Here is a 16,702-nt window from a genome sequence, read left to right on the forward strand (position 1 = left end):
GCTGGCCGTTGTTCGGTCTTCTGTGACTTTTTACTTGGACGATCCGAAGTGCCAGTCGACCGTACCTATCTCTCTTCTTGCAAAACTCCCGAAAAAATTCAAATAATCTGATTAAACTATATTGAAAAAACATACATTACGATGATATGGTCACATGTATCAAACAAACTTCGARACRGAGATAGTTTTCATCYGTAACGGCAGCAAAACAGTAGACAATCGCACCTCCAAATCGCGCGATTCAGAGAACCGGAAGTTGTCGGTCACGCCAAAGAAATAGGTCTTATTTCACGTCAGTACAAGATAAACAAAAAATTTCTCCTCTGACGTCCTCTTGACACCCAGAGGAAGACGAATGAAGTGTGTTTCGGGTCATAGGTGGCGTGACCATATATAGGCAGAGCGTTGAAGCGAGCATACACATCTTGCATTCTTCTTCTTGGTCAGGGAAAGTGCTGTCAAATGACTTCTGTTTCACTCAGAGACAAAATTGAAACGGTTTTAGAAACTAGAGATTGTTTTCTATCCAATGGTATTAATTATATGCATATAGTAAGAGCAATAATTGAATAAGAGGCAGTTTAATCTGTAGAGCAAATTATGCTAATGCGAAAACAGCACCCCCTGTATTCTCAAGAAGTTAACCCACCGTTCCTGGGCCGTCATTGAAAATAAGAATGTGTTCTTAACTGACTTGCCTAGTTAAATAAAGGTCTAAAAAAAATCGGCATATCGGCGCCCAAAAATACCGATTTCCGATTGTTATGAAAACTTGAAATCGGCCCTAATTAATCGGCCATTCCGATTAATCAGTCGACCTCTAAATGACACATTTRTTTTTAAGCCCTGTATTTCTAATCCCTTGATATTATTGTTGGATCTGATTTTAATAGCTAACATTTTGATGGCCATATTAAATAGATATGCCAAACCTCCAAATGAGCTTCAATGCCATAACACTCCTTCCGTGGCTTCCAACTGCTCTTAAATGCTAGTAAAACTAAATGCATGCTCTTCAACCAATCGCTGCCCGCACCCGCCCGACCGCCTAGCATCACTACTCTGGACGGTTCTGACTTAGAATATGTGGACAACTATAAATACCTAGGTGTCTGGCTAGACTGTGAACTCTTCTTCTAGACTCATATTAAGCATCTCCAATCCAAAATTAAATCTAGAATCGGCTTCCTATTTCGCAACATAGCCAGCCTCCTTCACTCAAGCTGCCAAACATACCCTCATAAAACTGACTATCCTACCGATCCTTGACTTCGATGTCATTTACAAAATAAACTCCAGCACTCTACTCAGCAAATTGGATGCAGTCTATCACAGTGCCATCCGTTTTGTCACCAAAGCCACATATACTACCCACCATTGCGACCTGTATGCTCTCGTTGGCTGGTCCTCACTACATATTCGTTGCCAAACCCACTGGCTCCAGGTTATCTATAAGTCTTTGCTAGGTAAAGCTCCGCCTTATCTCAGCTCACTGGTCACCATAGCAACACCCACCCGTAGCAAGCGCTCCAGCAGGTATATTTCACTGGTCATTCCCAAAGCCAACACCTCCTTTGGCAACACCGCCTTTTCTTCCAATTCTCTGCTGCCAATGACTGGAACTAATTGCAAAAATCACTGAAGTTGGAGACTTATGTCTCCCTCACTAACTTCAAGCATCAGCTGTCAGAGCAGCTTCCCGAAAGCTGCAGCTGTACACAGCCCATCTGTAAATAGCCTATCCAACCAACCAACTACCTACCTCATCCTCATATTTGTTTATGTTCTGCTCTTTTGCACACCAGTATTTCTACTTGCACATCTATCACTAGTGTTAATTGCTAAATTGTAATTACTTCGCCACTATGGTCTATTTATTGCCTTACATCCTTACTTCATTTGCACACGCTGTATACAGATTTTCTATTGTGTTATTGACTGTACGTTTGTTTATTCCATGTAACTCTGTTGGTTTTTGTCGCTTTGCTTTATCTTGGCCAGGTCGCAGTTGTAAATGAGAACTTGTTTTCAACTGGCCTACCTGGTTAAATAAAGGTAAAATAAACAAATGGTGGACAACCTTGTTTTACTCTTGACCGTGTAAAACTTTGATGTAGCCATTATTTACTATTTTACACCTAGGGTTACTATACATGATTTTAACCCATTTTATAAGAGATTCTCCTAAATTGAAATGTTGCAGGCATTTATATATAAACTCCAGTCGGATTTTAAGGTCCGCTATGAATAGCAGGCCTGGTTTACCAGATTTTTCATAGTGTTCTATTGTTTCCAATACTTGCCTTATATTATCTCCAATGTATCTTCCATTTAAAAAACCTGTCTGATTTAGAATTCATAATATCCAACAATACCGTTTTAATTCTATGCGCTATAAATGTTGAGATGCAGTGCCGGCTCCCGAGTGGCACAGTGGTCTAAGGCACTGCATCTCAGTGCTAGAGGCGTCACTACAGACCCTGGTTCGATTCCAGGCTGTATCACAACCGACCGTTATTGGGAGTCCCATAAGGCGGCGCACAATTGGCCCAACATCGTCTGGGTTTGGCTGGGGTAGGCCGTCATTGTAAATAAGAATTTGTCCTTAACTGACTTGCCTAGTTAATAGGGCGGGACACCTGTCAACAACATCCGGTGAAATTGGAGGGCGTGCAATTCAAATAAATAATCGTAATATTAACATTCATGAACATACAAGTATCTTATATCATTTAAAAGCTTACATTCTTGTTAATCTAACTGCGTTGTCCGATTTACAATAGGCTTTACAGCGAAAGCATACCATGTGATGGTTTGAGGACAGCGCCCCACATCAACATATTTTTCAACCAGCACAGGCTTCATAAAATCACAAATAGCGATTTTAAATAAATCACTTACTTTTGAAAATCTTCCTCTTTTGCAATCCCAAGGGTCCCAGCTACAACATGAATGGTCGTTTTGTTAGATAAAATYCTTCTTTATATCCCAAAAAGTCTGTTTAGTTGGCGCCATCGATTTCAGTAATCCACTCGTTCAACATGCAGACAAAGGAGTCCAAAAAGTTACCGCTAAACTTTGTTCAAACAAGTCAAACTATGTTTCTAATTTATCTTCAGGTATCCTGAAATGTAAATAAACTATAATATTTCATACGGAAAGAAGTATGTTCAATAGAAAGTAAAATGAATAAGCGTGCATCCTCTTCACCACGCGCCAACAGACTGATTTTGAACCTGGAGTCTTTGTACAAAAACTCTAACTTCTTGCTAATTTTTGAAGAAACAAGCCTGAAAGAATGAACAAAGACTATTGACATCTAGTGGAAGCCATAGGAATTGCAATCTGGGAGCTGGAATTACATAGAACCCACAGCCTGGGAGCTAAAAAAAATTATAATATCTGGTTGGTTTCTCTTTGGAATTTCACCTGCCATATCAATTGTGTTATAGTCTCAGACATTATTGTAACATTTCTAGAAACTTCAAAGTGTTTTCTATCCAATGCTACCAATATATGCATATCCTGGCTTCTGGGCCTGAATAACAGGCAGTTTACTTTGGGCACGTCAGTCAGGCGGAAATTCAGGAAAATAGACCCTAGCTCTAAGAAGTTTTAAATAAAGGTCCAATTTAAAAAATGGTAAAAGACCAAGTCCATATTATGGCAAGAAAAGCTCAAATAAGCAAAGAGAAACGACAGTCCATCTTTACTTTAAAAACATGAACTTTCAGTCAATTCGGAAAATTTCAAGAACTTTGTTTCTTCAAGTTTCTTCAAGTACAGTCGCAAAAACCATCTAGCGCTATGATGAATCTGGCTCTCATGAGGACCGCCACAGGAAAGGAAGACCCAGAGTTACCTCTGCTGCAGACGATAAGTTCATTGGAGTTAACCAGCCTCAATTTCAGCCCAAATAAATGCTTCAGAGTTCAAGTAACAGACAGCTCAACAACAACTGTTCAGAGGAGACTGCGTGAATCGGGCCTTAATTTTGCTGCAAAGAAACCACTAGTAAAGGACACCAATAATAAGAAGAGACTTGCTTAAGCCAAGAAACATGAGTGATGGATATTAGACCGGTGGAAATCTGTCCTTTCATCTGCTGAGTCCAAATCGATTTTTGGTTCCAACCACCATGTCTGTGATACGCAGAGTTCGTGAAAGGATTAACTCCGCATGTGTGGTTCCCACCGTGAAACATGGAGGAGGAGGTATGGAGTTGTGGGGTGTGCTTTCCTGGTGACACTGTCTGTGATTTATTTAAAATTCAAGGCACACTTAACCAGCATGGCTACCACAGGATTCTGCACCAATATGCCATCCCATCTGGTTTGCGCTTAGTGGGACTATCATTTGTTTTTCAACAGGACAATGACCCAACACACCTCCAGGCTGCGTAAGGGCTATTTGACCAAGAAGGAGAGTGATGGATTGCTGCATAAGATGACCTGGCCTCCACAATCCCCCAACTTCAACCCAATAGAGATGCTTTGGCATGAGTTGGACCGCAGAGTGAAAGAAAAGCAGCCAAGAAGTGCTCAGCATATGTGGGAACTCTTTCAAGACTATTGAAAAAGCATTCCAGGTGAAGCAGGTAGAGCGAATGCCAAGAGTGGGCAAAGCTGTCATCAAGGCAAAGGGTGGCTATTTGAAGAAWATTAAATATATTTAGGTTTGTTCAATACTTTTTTTTGTTACTACATGATTCCATATGTTATTTCATAGTTTTGATGTCTTCACTATTATTCTACAATGTAGAAAATAGTAAAAATAAAGAAAAACCCTTGAATGAGTGTCCAAACTTTTGACTGGTACTTTATCTAAATAAGGTATCTTTTTTTAAAGTAAACTTTTCGCTTTGTCATTATGGGAGAGTGTGTGTGGATTGAGAAAAAAGGTAGATGTGGACACTTCTATACCACACCCCTCTCTGAGGGGAATTGTGTCTCTCTGAAGCCCTGCAATAAATACCATAATACAAGTAGATAGCATTTTGTTGTACACTTGTGAATGCATTATTCWGATTATTTGTTTTATTTAGCCAGGCAAGTCAGTTAACCTCACTAGGGTACGTGAGACGGTAGCGTCCCACCTCGTCAACAGCCAGTGAAACTGCAGGGCGCCAAATTCAAAACAACAGAAATCCCAAATCCTCAGACATACAAGTATTTTACACCATTTTAAAGATACACTTGTTGTAAATCCAGCCACAGTGGCCGATTTTCAAAAAGGTTTTACGACGAAAGCACACCAAACGATTATGTTAGGTTARAGCCAAGTCTCAGAAAAAGACAGCCATTTTTCCAGCCAAAGAGAGGAGTAACAAAAAGCAGAAATAGAGATAAAATTAATCACTAACCTTTGATGATCTTCATCAGATGACACTCATAGGACACAATACATGTATGTTTTGTTCGGTAAAGTTCAAATTTATATCCAAAAATCTGAGTTTAGGTGGGACGCTACTGTCTCACTTGGCAAAAAGCCAGAGAAAATGCAAAGCGCCAAATTTAAAAATTAATTACTATAAAAATTAATATAAAAATCAAACTTTCATTAAATCACACATGAAAGATACCAAATTAAAGCTACACTGGTTGTGAATCCAGCCAACATGTCAGAATTCAAATAGGCTTTTCGGCGAAAGCAAACGATGCTATTATCTGAGTTAGCACCATTGTAAACAAACAGAGAGAAGCATATTTCAACCCTGCAGGCGCGACACAAAACGCAGAAATAAAAAATATAATTCATGCCTTACCTTTGACGAGCTTCTGTTGTTGGCACTCCAGTATGTCCCATAAACATCACAAATGGTCCTTTTGTTCGATTAATTCCGTCGATATATATCCAAAATGTCCATTTAATTGGCACGTTTGATCCAGAAAAACACCGGTTCCAACTCGTGAAACATGACTACAAAATATCTCAAAAGTTACATGTAGTAAACTTTGCCAAAACATTTCAAACTACTTTTGTAATACAACTTTAGGTATTTTTTTACGTAAATAATCGATCAAATTGAAGACGGGATGATCTGTGTTCAATACAGGATTAAAACAATCTGTAGCATGCTTTCTGGTCACGCGCCTCTATCTAACAGGACACTTTGAGTGACCTTCCTTCAAGATGGCCGTACTTCTTCATTACACAAAGGAATAACCTCAACCAATTTCTAAAGACTGTTGACATCAAGTGGAAGCGGTAGGAACTGCAAGAAGGTCCCTTAGAAATCTGATTGAAAAGAGAGTGACCTCAAAAAAAAGAAATCTGAATGGTTTGTCCTCTGGGTTTTGCCTGCTAAATTAGTTCTGTTATACTCACAGACATGACTCAAACAGTTTTAGAAACKTCAGAGTGTTTTCTATCMAAATATACTAATAATATGCTAATCTTATCTTCTGGGGATGAGTAGCTGGCAGTTTAATTTGGGCATGCTTTTCATCCCAAATTCCGAATGCTGCCCCTACCCAAGGGAACAAGAACAAATTCTTATTTACAATGATGGCCTACACCGGCCAAACCCGGACGACGTTGGCCAATTGTGAGCCGCCCTATGGGACTCCCAATCACGGCCGGTTGTGATACAGCCTGGATTTGAACAAGGGTGTCTGTAGTGACGCCACAAGCACTGAGATGCAGTGCTTTAGACGCTGCACCACTTGGGAGTGCAGCGTGCAATACAGTTTAGATGAGAAACTCTGCTCACATTGAATAACTAGCCTACTTTTATTTGTCTACATATACTGATCAAAAATATCAAGGCAACAATTTCAAAGATTTTAAGGAGTTAGTTCATATAAGGAAATCAGTCAACTGAAATATATTCATTAGGTCCTAATCTATGGATTTCACATGACTGGGAATAAAGATTGCTGGATATTGGCGGGAACTGGAACACGCTGTTGGACTCATCGATCCAGAGCATCCCAAAATGCGACATGTGGCTGTGCATTATCATGTGATGGCGGCGGATGAATGGCATGACAATGGGCCTCAGGATCTCATCACCGTATCGCTGTGAATTCAAATTGCCATCGTTAAAATGCAATTGCGTTGGTTGTCTGTAGCTTATGCCTGCCCATAGCATAACCTCACCGCCACCATGGGGCACTCTGTTCACAACATTGACATCAGCAAACCGCTCGCCCACACGACGCCATACACGCTGTCAACCATCTGCCTAGTACAGTTGAAACCGGAATTCATCTGTAAAGAGCACACTTCTCCAGCGTGCCAGTGACCATCAAAGGTGAGCATTTGCCCACTGAAGTCGGTTACAACGCCGAACTGCAGTCTGACCCTCGTGAGGAAGACRAGCGCGCAGATGAGCTTCCCTGAGATGGTTTCTGACAGTATGTGCAGAAATTCTTTGGTTGTGCAAACCCACTAGTTTCATCACCTGTCCGGGTGGCTGGTCTCTGACAAGTGAATGTTAGTGATGGAGTGATGAATCACGCTTCACCATCTGGCAAGTCCGTTGGACGAATCTGGGTTTGGCGGATGCCAGGAGAATGCTATCTGCCACAAGGCATAGTGCAAACTGTAAAGCTTGGTGTAGGAGGAATAATGGTTTGGGGCTGTTTATCAAGGTTCGGGCTAGGCCCTTTAGTTCCAGTGAATGGAAATATTTACGCTACAGCATACAATGACATTCTAGACTGTTCTGTGCTTTCAACTTTGTAGTAACAGTTTGGGGAAGGCCCTTTCCTCTTTTAGCATGACAATGCACCTGTGCACCAAGCAAGGTCCATACAGAAATGGTTTGTCAATCGGTGTGGAAGAACTTGACTGGCCTGCACAGAGCCCATTGAACATCTTCGGGATGAATTGAAACGCCGACTGCGAGCCAGGTCTAATCGCTTAACATCGACACTAATTGTGTGATGGCGGGGATGCAGGGCTTTGTTCCAAACAAAAAACGACAAGTGTGCTTGCTTTATTTCTTCAATGACAATGCTAGGAGAGGGGGGAAAAAGTTGAAGGCTCTTTCCTGTAGTAATAAAAGTGCTTTGGAATTAGATTGGAGACGTGTGTATGGCCACTTTGAGACACCAGTTAGACCTCTCACTCAAACCCTTGTAATCATTTTTTATCTTGCACCTCTGTCCTAACTGATGCCGGAACTTCTACAGATGTGTAAGCTGGAGCATTGGTACATTGTGGGAGGCAACTAGTCTGTCTGGAGAGACTAATTTCAAGGAGTAATATAACTGTTTATTACGGCTTTTCCTGGCACGGAGGCTTGCTACACTCACACGCAAATTTCACGCCGTTGACGGAAGTCTCCCCATGTGATTTCGGCTTAAGGATATGAGTGATTTGATCTGGAAACTCTTTTCAGAAACTCTGTTCGACAGAGGCAATGCCTGTGAGGAACAACACCAAAGCTTGTGTGTCAAATTTAATGAAAAAAGCTTGTCATATAAACGTGTGTGTCTCAAGATCACGTGGTGGTCATTAGTTCATTGCCTACTAACCTTTTCATCCTTGACCGTAAGATGCCAAATCATATCAAAGCGTCATCTCACCACTGACCTTGCACTGAGAAAGAAGCTGACGTCACAGGATTTAGACTGCTGTCTGTGGGTGCATGTGTGTGCTGTATTCTAGGTTCTTTATCAGCCAACACAAATACCACTCCGATAGTAATTTTTCTCAAAGTTGGCAGGATGTCAAGAGCATTCACTAACGCCAGTACATTGGCACTGGCATACGTGGCTGTAACAACCTAAGCATTATGAAACTTTAATTATTTCAAATAGGCCTAACGAAGCAAGTTAGCAATAAATGTATGTTTGACACTTTCCAATTTGCCTTCCATACAACAACAAAAAAACTACCACTGCTTAATGCTTTATTTTCGCTAGGAAATAATTAARAGTGGAGTTAGATCTTGCTTTTTCTATTCTTCTCTTGAGTGCTCAAGGTGACACCAGCAGCCTTGGCAACCCACCCGGAACTGACATCATGCTCTAGTTTTCAATGCCACTTTAAGGGCAAATTGATCAGAGAACTTAAGAAATGATGTGCATGAGAGTGGGTTCTTACTCTTGTACTTTTTCTTGATTAGAACTATTTGTCTCTCTTTCTAATGTGTAATTGCTTGATGCTCTTGTAATACAGGGCTCCCTTGCAAAGGAGATTGATCTCAATGGGACCGCTTGCATAAATAAAGGTCCAATTAAATAAATACACAATTCATCTCCAATTGGAAATAACATTGAGGACAGTCTTTATGTATTGTAACATAATAATACTTTAGTGCTGCTGCTCTACTACCTGCCATTTTTAATTGTGATAATGAGACTTCATTTAGGCAGGACTCCCCTGCCTAAATAAAGGTTAAATTAAATGATACAGCATTTTTGCAAATCCCTTCTTTTTTCCCCCCCAGATTGCGGTTTGAATGTCCACAAGCAGTGTTCCAAAATGGTGCCAAATGACTGCAAGCCTGACCTCAAGCATGTCAAGAAAGTATACAGTTGTGACCTTACGACACTGGTAAAAGCCCACAATTCCAAGCGACCCATGGTGGTGGACATGTGCATACAAGAGATTGAGTCTAGAGGTGAGCAGTAGAAAATGACCCACTTGGTATGTTTTTTTTTATATAGGGTTATGGTTTGACATCCTCCAGTAACAATGTTCATGTTACTTTGTTCAAATTTCCTGATGAGAGATGTTAATTTGATGAAAATGTAAAGCCGTTTAATCCGTCATTGTCTTTCTCTCCCCTCCTCCTCTAACTGGAGGTGTTCAGTCTGAGGGCCTGTACAGAATCTCAGGCTTCAGTGATCTGATTGAAGATGTGAAGCTGGCTTTCGACAGAGGCAAGGTCCTTTTTCCTTTGCCACTGTATCTCATTCAGTTGCCTGCTTTCTGGGTGGGGCAGTCAGTGGGTATCAATTGGACTTAGGCCTGGACAGCATTTTTCAAGGACTATTGTTGCAAGATTCGGGAGAACTAGGTTGTACAAAAAAATGATTTCATTGTTCATTAATTACAGTTATTTCATTGTTGATTGGCCTTACCTGATAACTGCAATTGAGTGTCAACTGAGTTTATAATCTCTAGACCGGCTGCACAGCCACAGAACTATGTCATTCTAAGTTATCCCTTTGGATACTTGCAACCTTTGTGGCATCTTTTAATTAACTGCCCCATCTATAGCCAAGTTAAAATCCTCCCTCTGTCTCCCAATAGATGGTGAAAAGGCGGACATTTCTGTGAATGTGTATGAAGACATCAACATAATCACTGGCGCACTGAAACTGTATTTCAGGGATTTACCTATTCCTCTTATCACGTACGACGCCTACCCAAGGTTCATGGAGGCAGCAAGTTAGTCCTAAACTTAGCACGTTTTATGAATTTTTGTTATTGGGTGTGTGTATTATGGTTCCTGTACTGCAGACGCTGACTGTGTGCATTTCTCGGGTTCTAGAGATAACGGATCCAGACAAGCGGTTGGAGGCCCATCATGAAGGTCTGAAGCTGCTGCCACCTGCACACTGTGAAACACTGTGTTATCTCATGGCCCACTTAAAGAGGTAAGACCAGATATCGTTGTATATTATGGTAAAACAGGCATACAGTGCCTAGTCATTGAGGAGAGACAATGATTAGATGTACAGTCTATTAACAACAATTTAAAAAAACATCTGGAGATGTCTGGATTGCATAAATATTTGCGCCCCTGAAGCAATACTTGGTGGAAGCACATTTGACAGCCATTAGGATGTTAGTTTTTTGGCCACAATTTAAAAAGAGCTAATATTTGTGATTTTCACACCACTTTGCACTGAGCTGGAGGCAGTATACATTTTTATAACATATACTGTGGCTACTTAGTTGTTTGAAACCTGAGCATTTTATTACATATTATGAAGCATGTTTTACCTTGCTTCAATGTAGCCAAGGAAAAATCTCACTCAGTGGACGCAATCATTTTATTCTGACATTAAAACTAGTAGCTTATTTCTCATGTTCTATTGGTTTTTCAACTTTCTTTCATTGTCCGGTAGCCAAATACAAATGTGTGCGTAGCCTACTGCCTTGTGCGTATTTCTGCCATAATAATGTTAAGAAATAGTTTATCAACGTTTTAAGCTAAACGTTCTGATCTGTTGCATCAGATTCATTGCTTAAAAAAAATGTATGGCACCTAGGCCTACTGGTTTTATGAATTTGAGATATATCGTCCCACAACTCTCCTAGAGTCTGTTTGTGCTATTYCTTTCTCGACAAGCTGACCAATAGAGTAGGTAAACTTTTCTACTATGGGAGATAGTAGATATCCCAAAGTAATTTGAATTAAATTTATTAAATGATATTGCCTAATTAGCCTACTCCCATCTACAATAATTCAAAATGGATTACTTAAGCATGATTTGGCCACAGAGGATCATTAACTTCAGTCGGAAGGAAAGGCCGCGAGCGCTGCAAATACAAAATAGATGATTGTTGAGTTGCAAMTGTCACTGAAAAGCAGAGGCATATTACAGTATTTCTAAATTCAATCGCAGGAAAACATAGTTTGGAAAGCAAATGGCTATTGCTGTAAAGAGAAGCAATGAAAATACATTAGTATTTTAGTTATCAAAATGTTCAATTTAATTCAGAAACAAACAGTAGGCCCTATAGTCTATCTTATTGGCACCAGTGGAGAGCATCGGCCACCAGCTGAGAGCATCTGTAACGGGTGTCGTCGGAAGGATGAGACCAAGGCGCAGCGTTCTTTGTGTTCAACATAATTTATTAACGAAGTGAAACTTAAGAAAAGACAAAACAATAAAGAATATACCGACCGAACAGCTTCGTTGTGCAAACTACCTGCACACAAACAAAGAACAAGATCCCAAACAGAAAAAGGGAAAGGGCTGCCTAAAGATGAACCCCAATCAGAGACAACGAAAGACAGCTGCCTCTGATTGGGAACCACACTCGGCCAGAAACAAAGAAATACAAAACCTAGAAATACAGAACATAGAATGCCCACCCAAATCACACCCTGACCAAACCAAAATAGAGACATAAAAAGCTCTCTAAGGTCAGGGCGTGACAGCATCGGCCATATGAATATGCACACTGCGCATATTCACACTCATTCTCATTGTTGGGTCAGTACCACTTAAGTTTGTTTTTGGACAATAATTTCCTCCTCCAGTTTAGATGGACGTCATATTCTATTTGTGTCTCCCCTTATCGTTGGCCTATTTACATTTACATTTAAGTCATTTAGCAGACGCTCTTATCCAGAGCGACTTACAAGTTGGTGCATTCACCTTATGATGTCCAGTGGAACAACCACTTTACAATAGTGCATCTAACTCTAAGGGGGTGGGTTAGAAGGATTACTTTATCCTATCCTAGGTATTCCTTAAAGAGGTGGGGTTTCAGGTGTCTCCGGAAGGTGGTGATTGATTCCGCTGACCTGGCGTCGTGGGGGAGTTTGTTCCACCATTGGGGTGCCAGAGCAGCGAACAGTTTTGACTGGGCTGAGCGGGAGCTGTACTTCCTCAGAGTAGGAGGCGAGCAGGCCAGAGGTGGATGAACGCAGTGCCCTTTGTTTGGGTGTAGGGCCTGATCAGAGCCTGAAGGTACGGAGGTGCCGTTCCCTCACAGCTCCGAGGCAAGCACCATGGTCTTGTAGCGGATGCGAGCTTCAACTGGAAGCCAGTGGAGAGAGGAGCGGGGTGACGTGAGAGAACTTGGGAAGGTTGAACACCAGACGGGCTGCGGCGTTCTGGATGAGTTGTAGGGGTTTAATCGCACAGGCAGGGAGCCCAGCCAACAGCGAGTTGCAGTAATCCAGACGGGAGATGACAAGTGCCTGGATTAGGACCTGCGCCGCTTCCTTTGTGAGGCAGGTCGTACTCTGCGAATGTTTTAGAGCATGAACCTACAGGAACGGGTCACCGCCTTGATGTTGGTTGAGAACGACAGGGTGTTCCAGGATCACGCCAATTCTTAGCGCTCTGGGGAGGAGGACACAATGGAGTTGTCAACCGTGATGCAAGATCATGGAACGGGCAGTCCTTCCCCGGAGAAGAGCAGCTCCGTCTTGCCGAGGTTCAGCTTGAGGTGGTGATCCGTCATCCACACTGATATGTCTGCCAGACATGCAGAGATGCGATTCGCCACCTGGTTATCAGAAGGGAAAGGAGAAGATTAATTGTGTTCGTCTGCATAGCAATGATAGGAGAGACCATGTGAGGATACAGAGCCAATGGACTTGGTGTATAGCGAGAATAGAGAGGCCTAGAACAGAGCCCTGGGGGAACCAGTGGTGAAAGCACGTGGTGCGGAGACAGATTCTCGCCACGCCACCGGTAGGAGCACCTGTCAGGTAGGACGCAATCCAAGCTGGGCGCGCCGGAGATGCCCAACTCGAGGAGGTGGAGAGGAGGATCTGATGGCACAGTATCAAAGGCAGCCGATAGGTCTAGAAGGATGAGAGCAGAGGAGAGAGAGTTAGCTTTAGCAGTGCGGAGCGCCTCCGTGACACAGAGAAGAGCAGTCTCAGTTGAATGACTAGTCTTGAACCTGACTGATTTGGATCAAGAAGGTCATTCTGAGAGAGATAGCGAGGAGAGCTGGCCAAGGACGGCACGTTCAAAATTTTGGAGAGAAAAGAAAGAAGGATACTGGTCTGTAGTTGTACATCGGAGGGATCGAGTGTAGGTTTTTTCAGAGGGTGCAACTCTCGCTCCTGAAGCGGAAGGACGTAGCCAGCGTCAAGGATGAGTTGATGAGCGAGGTGAGGTAAGGGAGAAGTTCTCCGGAAATGGTCTGAGAAGAAGAGGAGGGATAGGTCAAGCGGCAGGTTGTTGGCGGCCGGCCGTCACAAGACCGGAGATTTCATCTGGAGAGAGAGGGAGAAAGAGGTCAAAGCACAGGGTAGCAGTGTGAGCAGAACCAGCGGTGTCGTTTGACTTAGCAAACGAGGATCGGATGTCGTCGACCTTCTTTCAAAATGGTTGACGAAAGCATCAGCAGAGAGGGAGGGGGGGGAGGGGAGGAGGATTCAGGAGGGAGAAAGGTGGCAAAGAGTTCCTAGGGTTAGAGCAGATGCTTGAATTAGAGTGGTAGAAAGTGGTTAGCAGCAGAGACAGAGAAGAGAATGTAGAGAGAGGGAGTGAAAGGATGCCAGGTCCGCAGGAGGCGAGTTTAACCTCCATTTTCGCTCGCTGCCCGGAGCCCTGTTCTGTGAGCTCGCAATGAGTCGTCGAGCCACGGAGCAGGAGGGGAGGACCGAGCCGCGCTGGAGGATAGGGACATAGAGAGTCAAAGGATGCAGAAAGGGAGAGAGGAGGTTGAGGAGGCAGAATCAGGAGATAGTGGAGAAGGTTTGAGCAGAGGGAAGAGATGATAGGATGGAAGAGGAGAGAGTAGCGGGGAGAGAGAGCGGAAGGTTGGGACGGCGCGATACCATCCGAGTAGGGGCAGTGTGGAAGTTTAGATGAGCGCGAGAGGAAAAGGATACAAGGTAGTGGTCGGAGACTTGGAGGGGAGTTGCAATGAGATTAGTGGAAAACAGCATCTAGTAAAGATGAGGTCAAGCGTATTGCCTGCCTTGTGAGTAGGGGGAAGTGAGAGGGTGAGGAGAGGAATGAGTCAAAGGAGACGGGGAGGTTAAAGTCACCCAGAACTGTGAGAGTGAGCCATCCTCAGGAAGGAGCTTATCAAGGCGTCAAGCTCATTGATGAACTCTCCAAGGGAACCTGGGGGCGATAAATGATAAGGATTAAGCTTGAAAGGGCTGGTAACTGTGACAGCATGGAATTCAAAGGAGCGATAGACAGATGGTCAGGGAGAAAGAGAGAATGTCCACTTGGGAGAGATGAGGATCCAGTGCCACCACCCCGCTGACCAGAAGCTCTCGGGTGTGCGAGAACACGTGGCAGACGAGGAGAGAGCAGTAGGAGTAGCAGTGTTATCTGTGGTAATCCATGTTTCCGTCAGTGCCAAGAAGTCGAGGGACTGGAGGGAAGCATAGGCTGAGATGAACTCTGCCTGTTGGCCGCAGATCGGCAGTTCCAGAGGCTGCCGAGACCTGGAACTCCACGTGGTTGTGCCGCTGGACCACCAGCAGCGGCCACGCGGTGTGAAGCGTTTGTGTGGTCTGTGCAGAGAGGAAGAAGAGGATAGACAGACACATAGTTGACAGGCTACAGAAGAGGGTACGCTAATGCAAAGGAGATTGGAATGACAAGTGGACTACACGTCTCGAATGTTCAGAAAGTTAAACTTACTTTGCAAGAAATCTTATTGACTAAAATGATACAGTGCTGCTGAAGTAGGCTAGCTAGCAGTGGCTGCGTGTTGACTTAGTTTGAAAGTGTAGCTGGCTAGGTAGCCTCGGTAACTGGCTAGTAACCTCGACAATTACTCAAACTACACAATTATCTTGACAGCAAAGACAAACTATGTAGCTAGCTAACACTACACTAACCAAGTCGTTCCGTCGTTCCTAATGTAATAGTCTCTACAGTGCTGCTATTCGGTAACGTAGACGTTGCTGTTGGTTCCTACGTTAAGAGGGACGACAAATAGCTGGCTAGCTAACCTCGGTAAATTACGATAATCACTCTAAACTAAACTACACACTCTAAACTACACAATTATCTTGGAAACGAGGACAGCAAAGACAACTATGTAGCTAGCTAACACTACACTAATCAAGTCGTTCCGTTGAATGTAATAGTTTCTACAGTGCTGCTATTCGGTAGACGGCTAGCTGGCTAGCTGCTGGCCAGATAGCAGTGTTGACTACGTTAGGACGACGAATTACGATAATTACGCGAAACTACACAATTATCTTTGATACAAAGACGGCTATGTAGCTAGCTAAAAAGAATTGCTAAGATCAGACAAATCAAACCGTTGTACTATAATGAAATGTAATGAAAAGTAAATACTACCAGCGGTGCGAAGTGCGAAATGCGACCACTCGCTCCAACCCGGAAATGACTCCCCTATTATATGGACAAAGTTGTTTTTATTGCTTGTCAGTTTCAGCAGAGTAGGCTATTTGCCTAATTAAAAAAGATTCTGCTAACGTCTCCAGTCATATAAAGTGTAGTAGAATTGCATGAAATGTGTTTTTCACATGCAAAGAAAGAAGAAATGTATCTGATATAGCCCAGGCCCTTACACTATATTTACTCAGCCATGCATTGATTGGTCTTTTTTTGCAAACAGTGATTGAGTTATGATTGAGTCATCACATTACAAATAGTAGGCTATCTTACATACGTCTGCAAATGGGATGATGCATGGTATTTTATATTATAAAGTTGCAATTTTATGGTGAACATTTGCTTCCCCAAACTTTAAACTAACGCGCCGCCTATGCATAGATTTTGCTGTTCATTACTGGTCTTGTTGGCTGAGAAAGTAAATGTGGACAGTTATTCTAACATCTTCAAAGTGTGCTGTAAGGACACACGTCATCCTCGACTTGTATGTTCTGTTAAGATTAATTACCATAATCTAAATGTGATTTAATTTGTTCTGAACACTGTGTGTGGACGCCGTAATCACGTTCACGCACCCAATGCATTTCTCAAATGTCCTGTAAATTAAAATGCTGCCAGTCAAATGTCCGGCACCACATTTTCTTAACGTCCCCGGCATGCACATATTTTGCCGCTGTTCCAGTGGAATCTAACAGCATCTTTCTCTCGTGTTGAAT

The 16,702-nt window shown here is 42.7% G+C and overlaps 1 protein-coding gene across 1 annotated transcript in view; it reads left to right on the forward strand.

Moving 5' to 3' along the window:
- LOC111953683 (N-chimaerin) overlaps positions 1-16,702 on the forward strand; it is a 64,204-nt gene that overhangs the window by 40,079 nt on the left and 7,423 nt on the right. The window contains exons 10-13 of the mRNA XM_023973108.3: positions 9,401-9,574; positions 9,759-9,836; positions 10,210-10,347; positions 10,451-10,556. Of these exons, the coding sequence (XP_023828876.1) occupies positions 9,401-9,574; positions 9,759-9,836; positions 10,210-10,347; positions 10,451-10,556 (496 nt within the window). The remainder of the gene's footprint in view (positions 1-9,400; positions 9,575-9,758; positions 9,837-10,209; positions 10,348-10,450; positions 10,557-16,702) is intronic.

This window comes from Salvelinus sp. IW2-2015, linkage group LG27 (genome assembly GCF_002910315.2).
Source record: "Salvelinus sp. IW2-2015 linkage group LG27, ASM291031v2, whole genome shotgun sequence".
Taxonomy (NCBI): Eukaryota; Metazoa; Chordata; class Actinopteri; order Salmoniformes; family Salmonidae; genus Salvelinus; species Salvelinus sp. IW2-2015.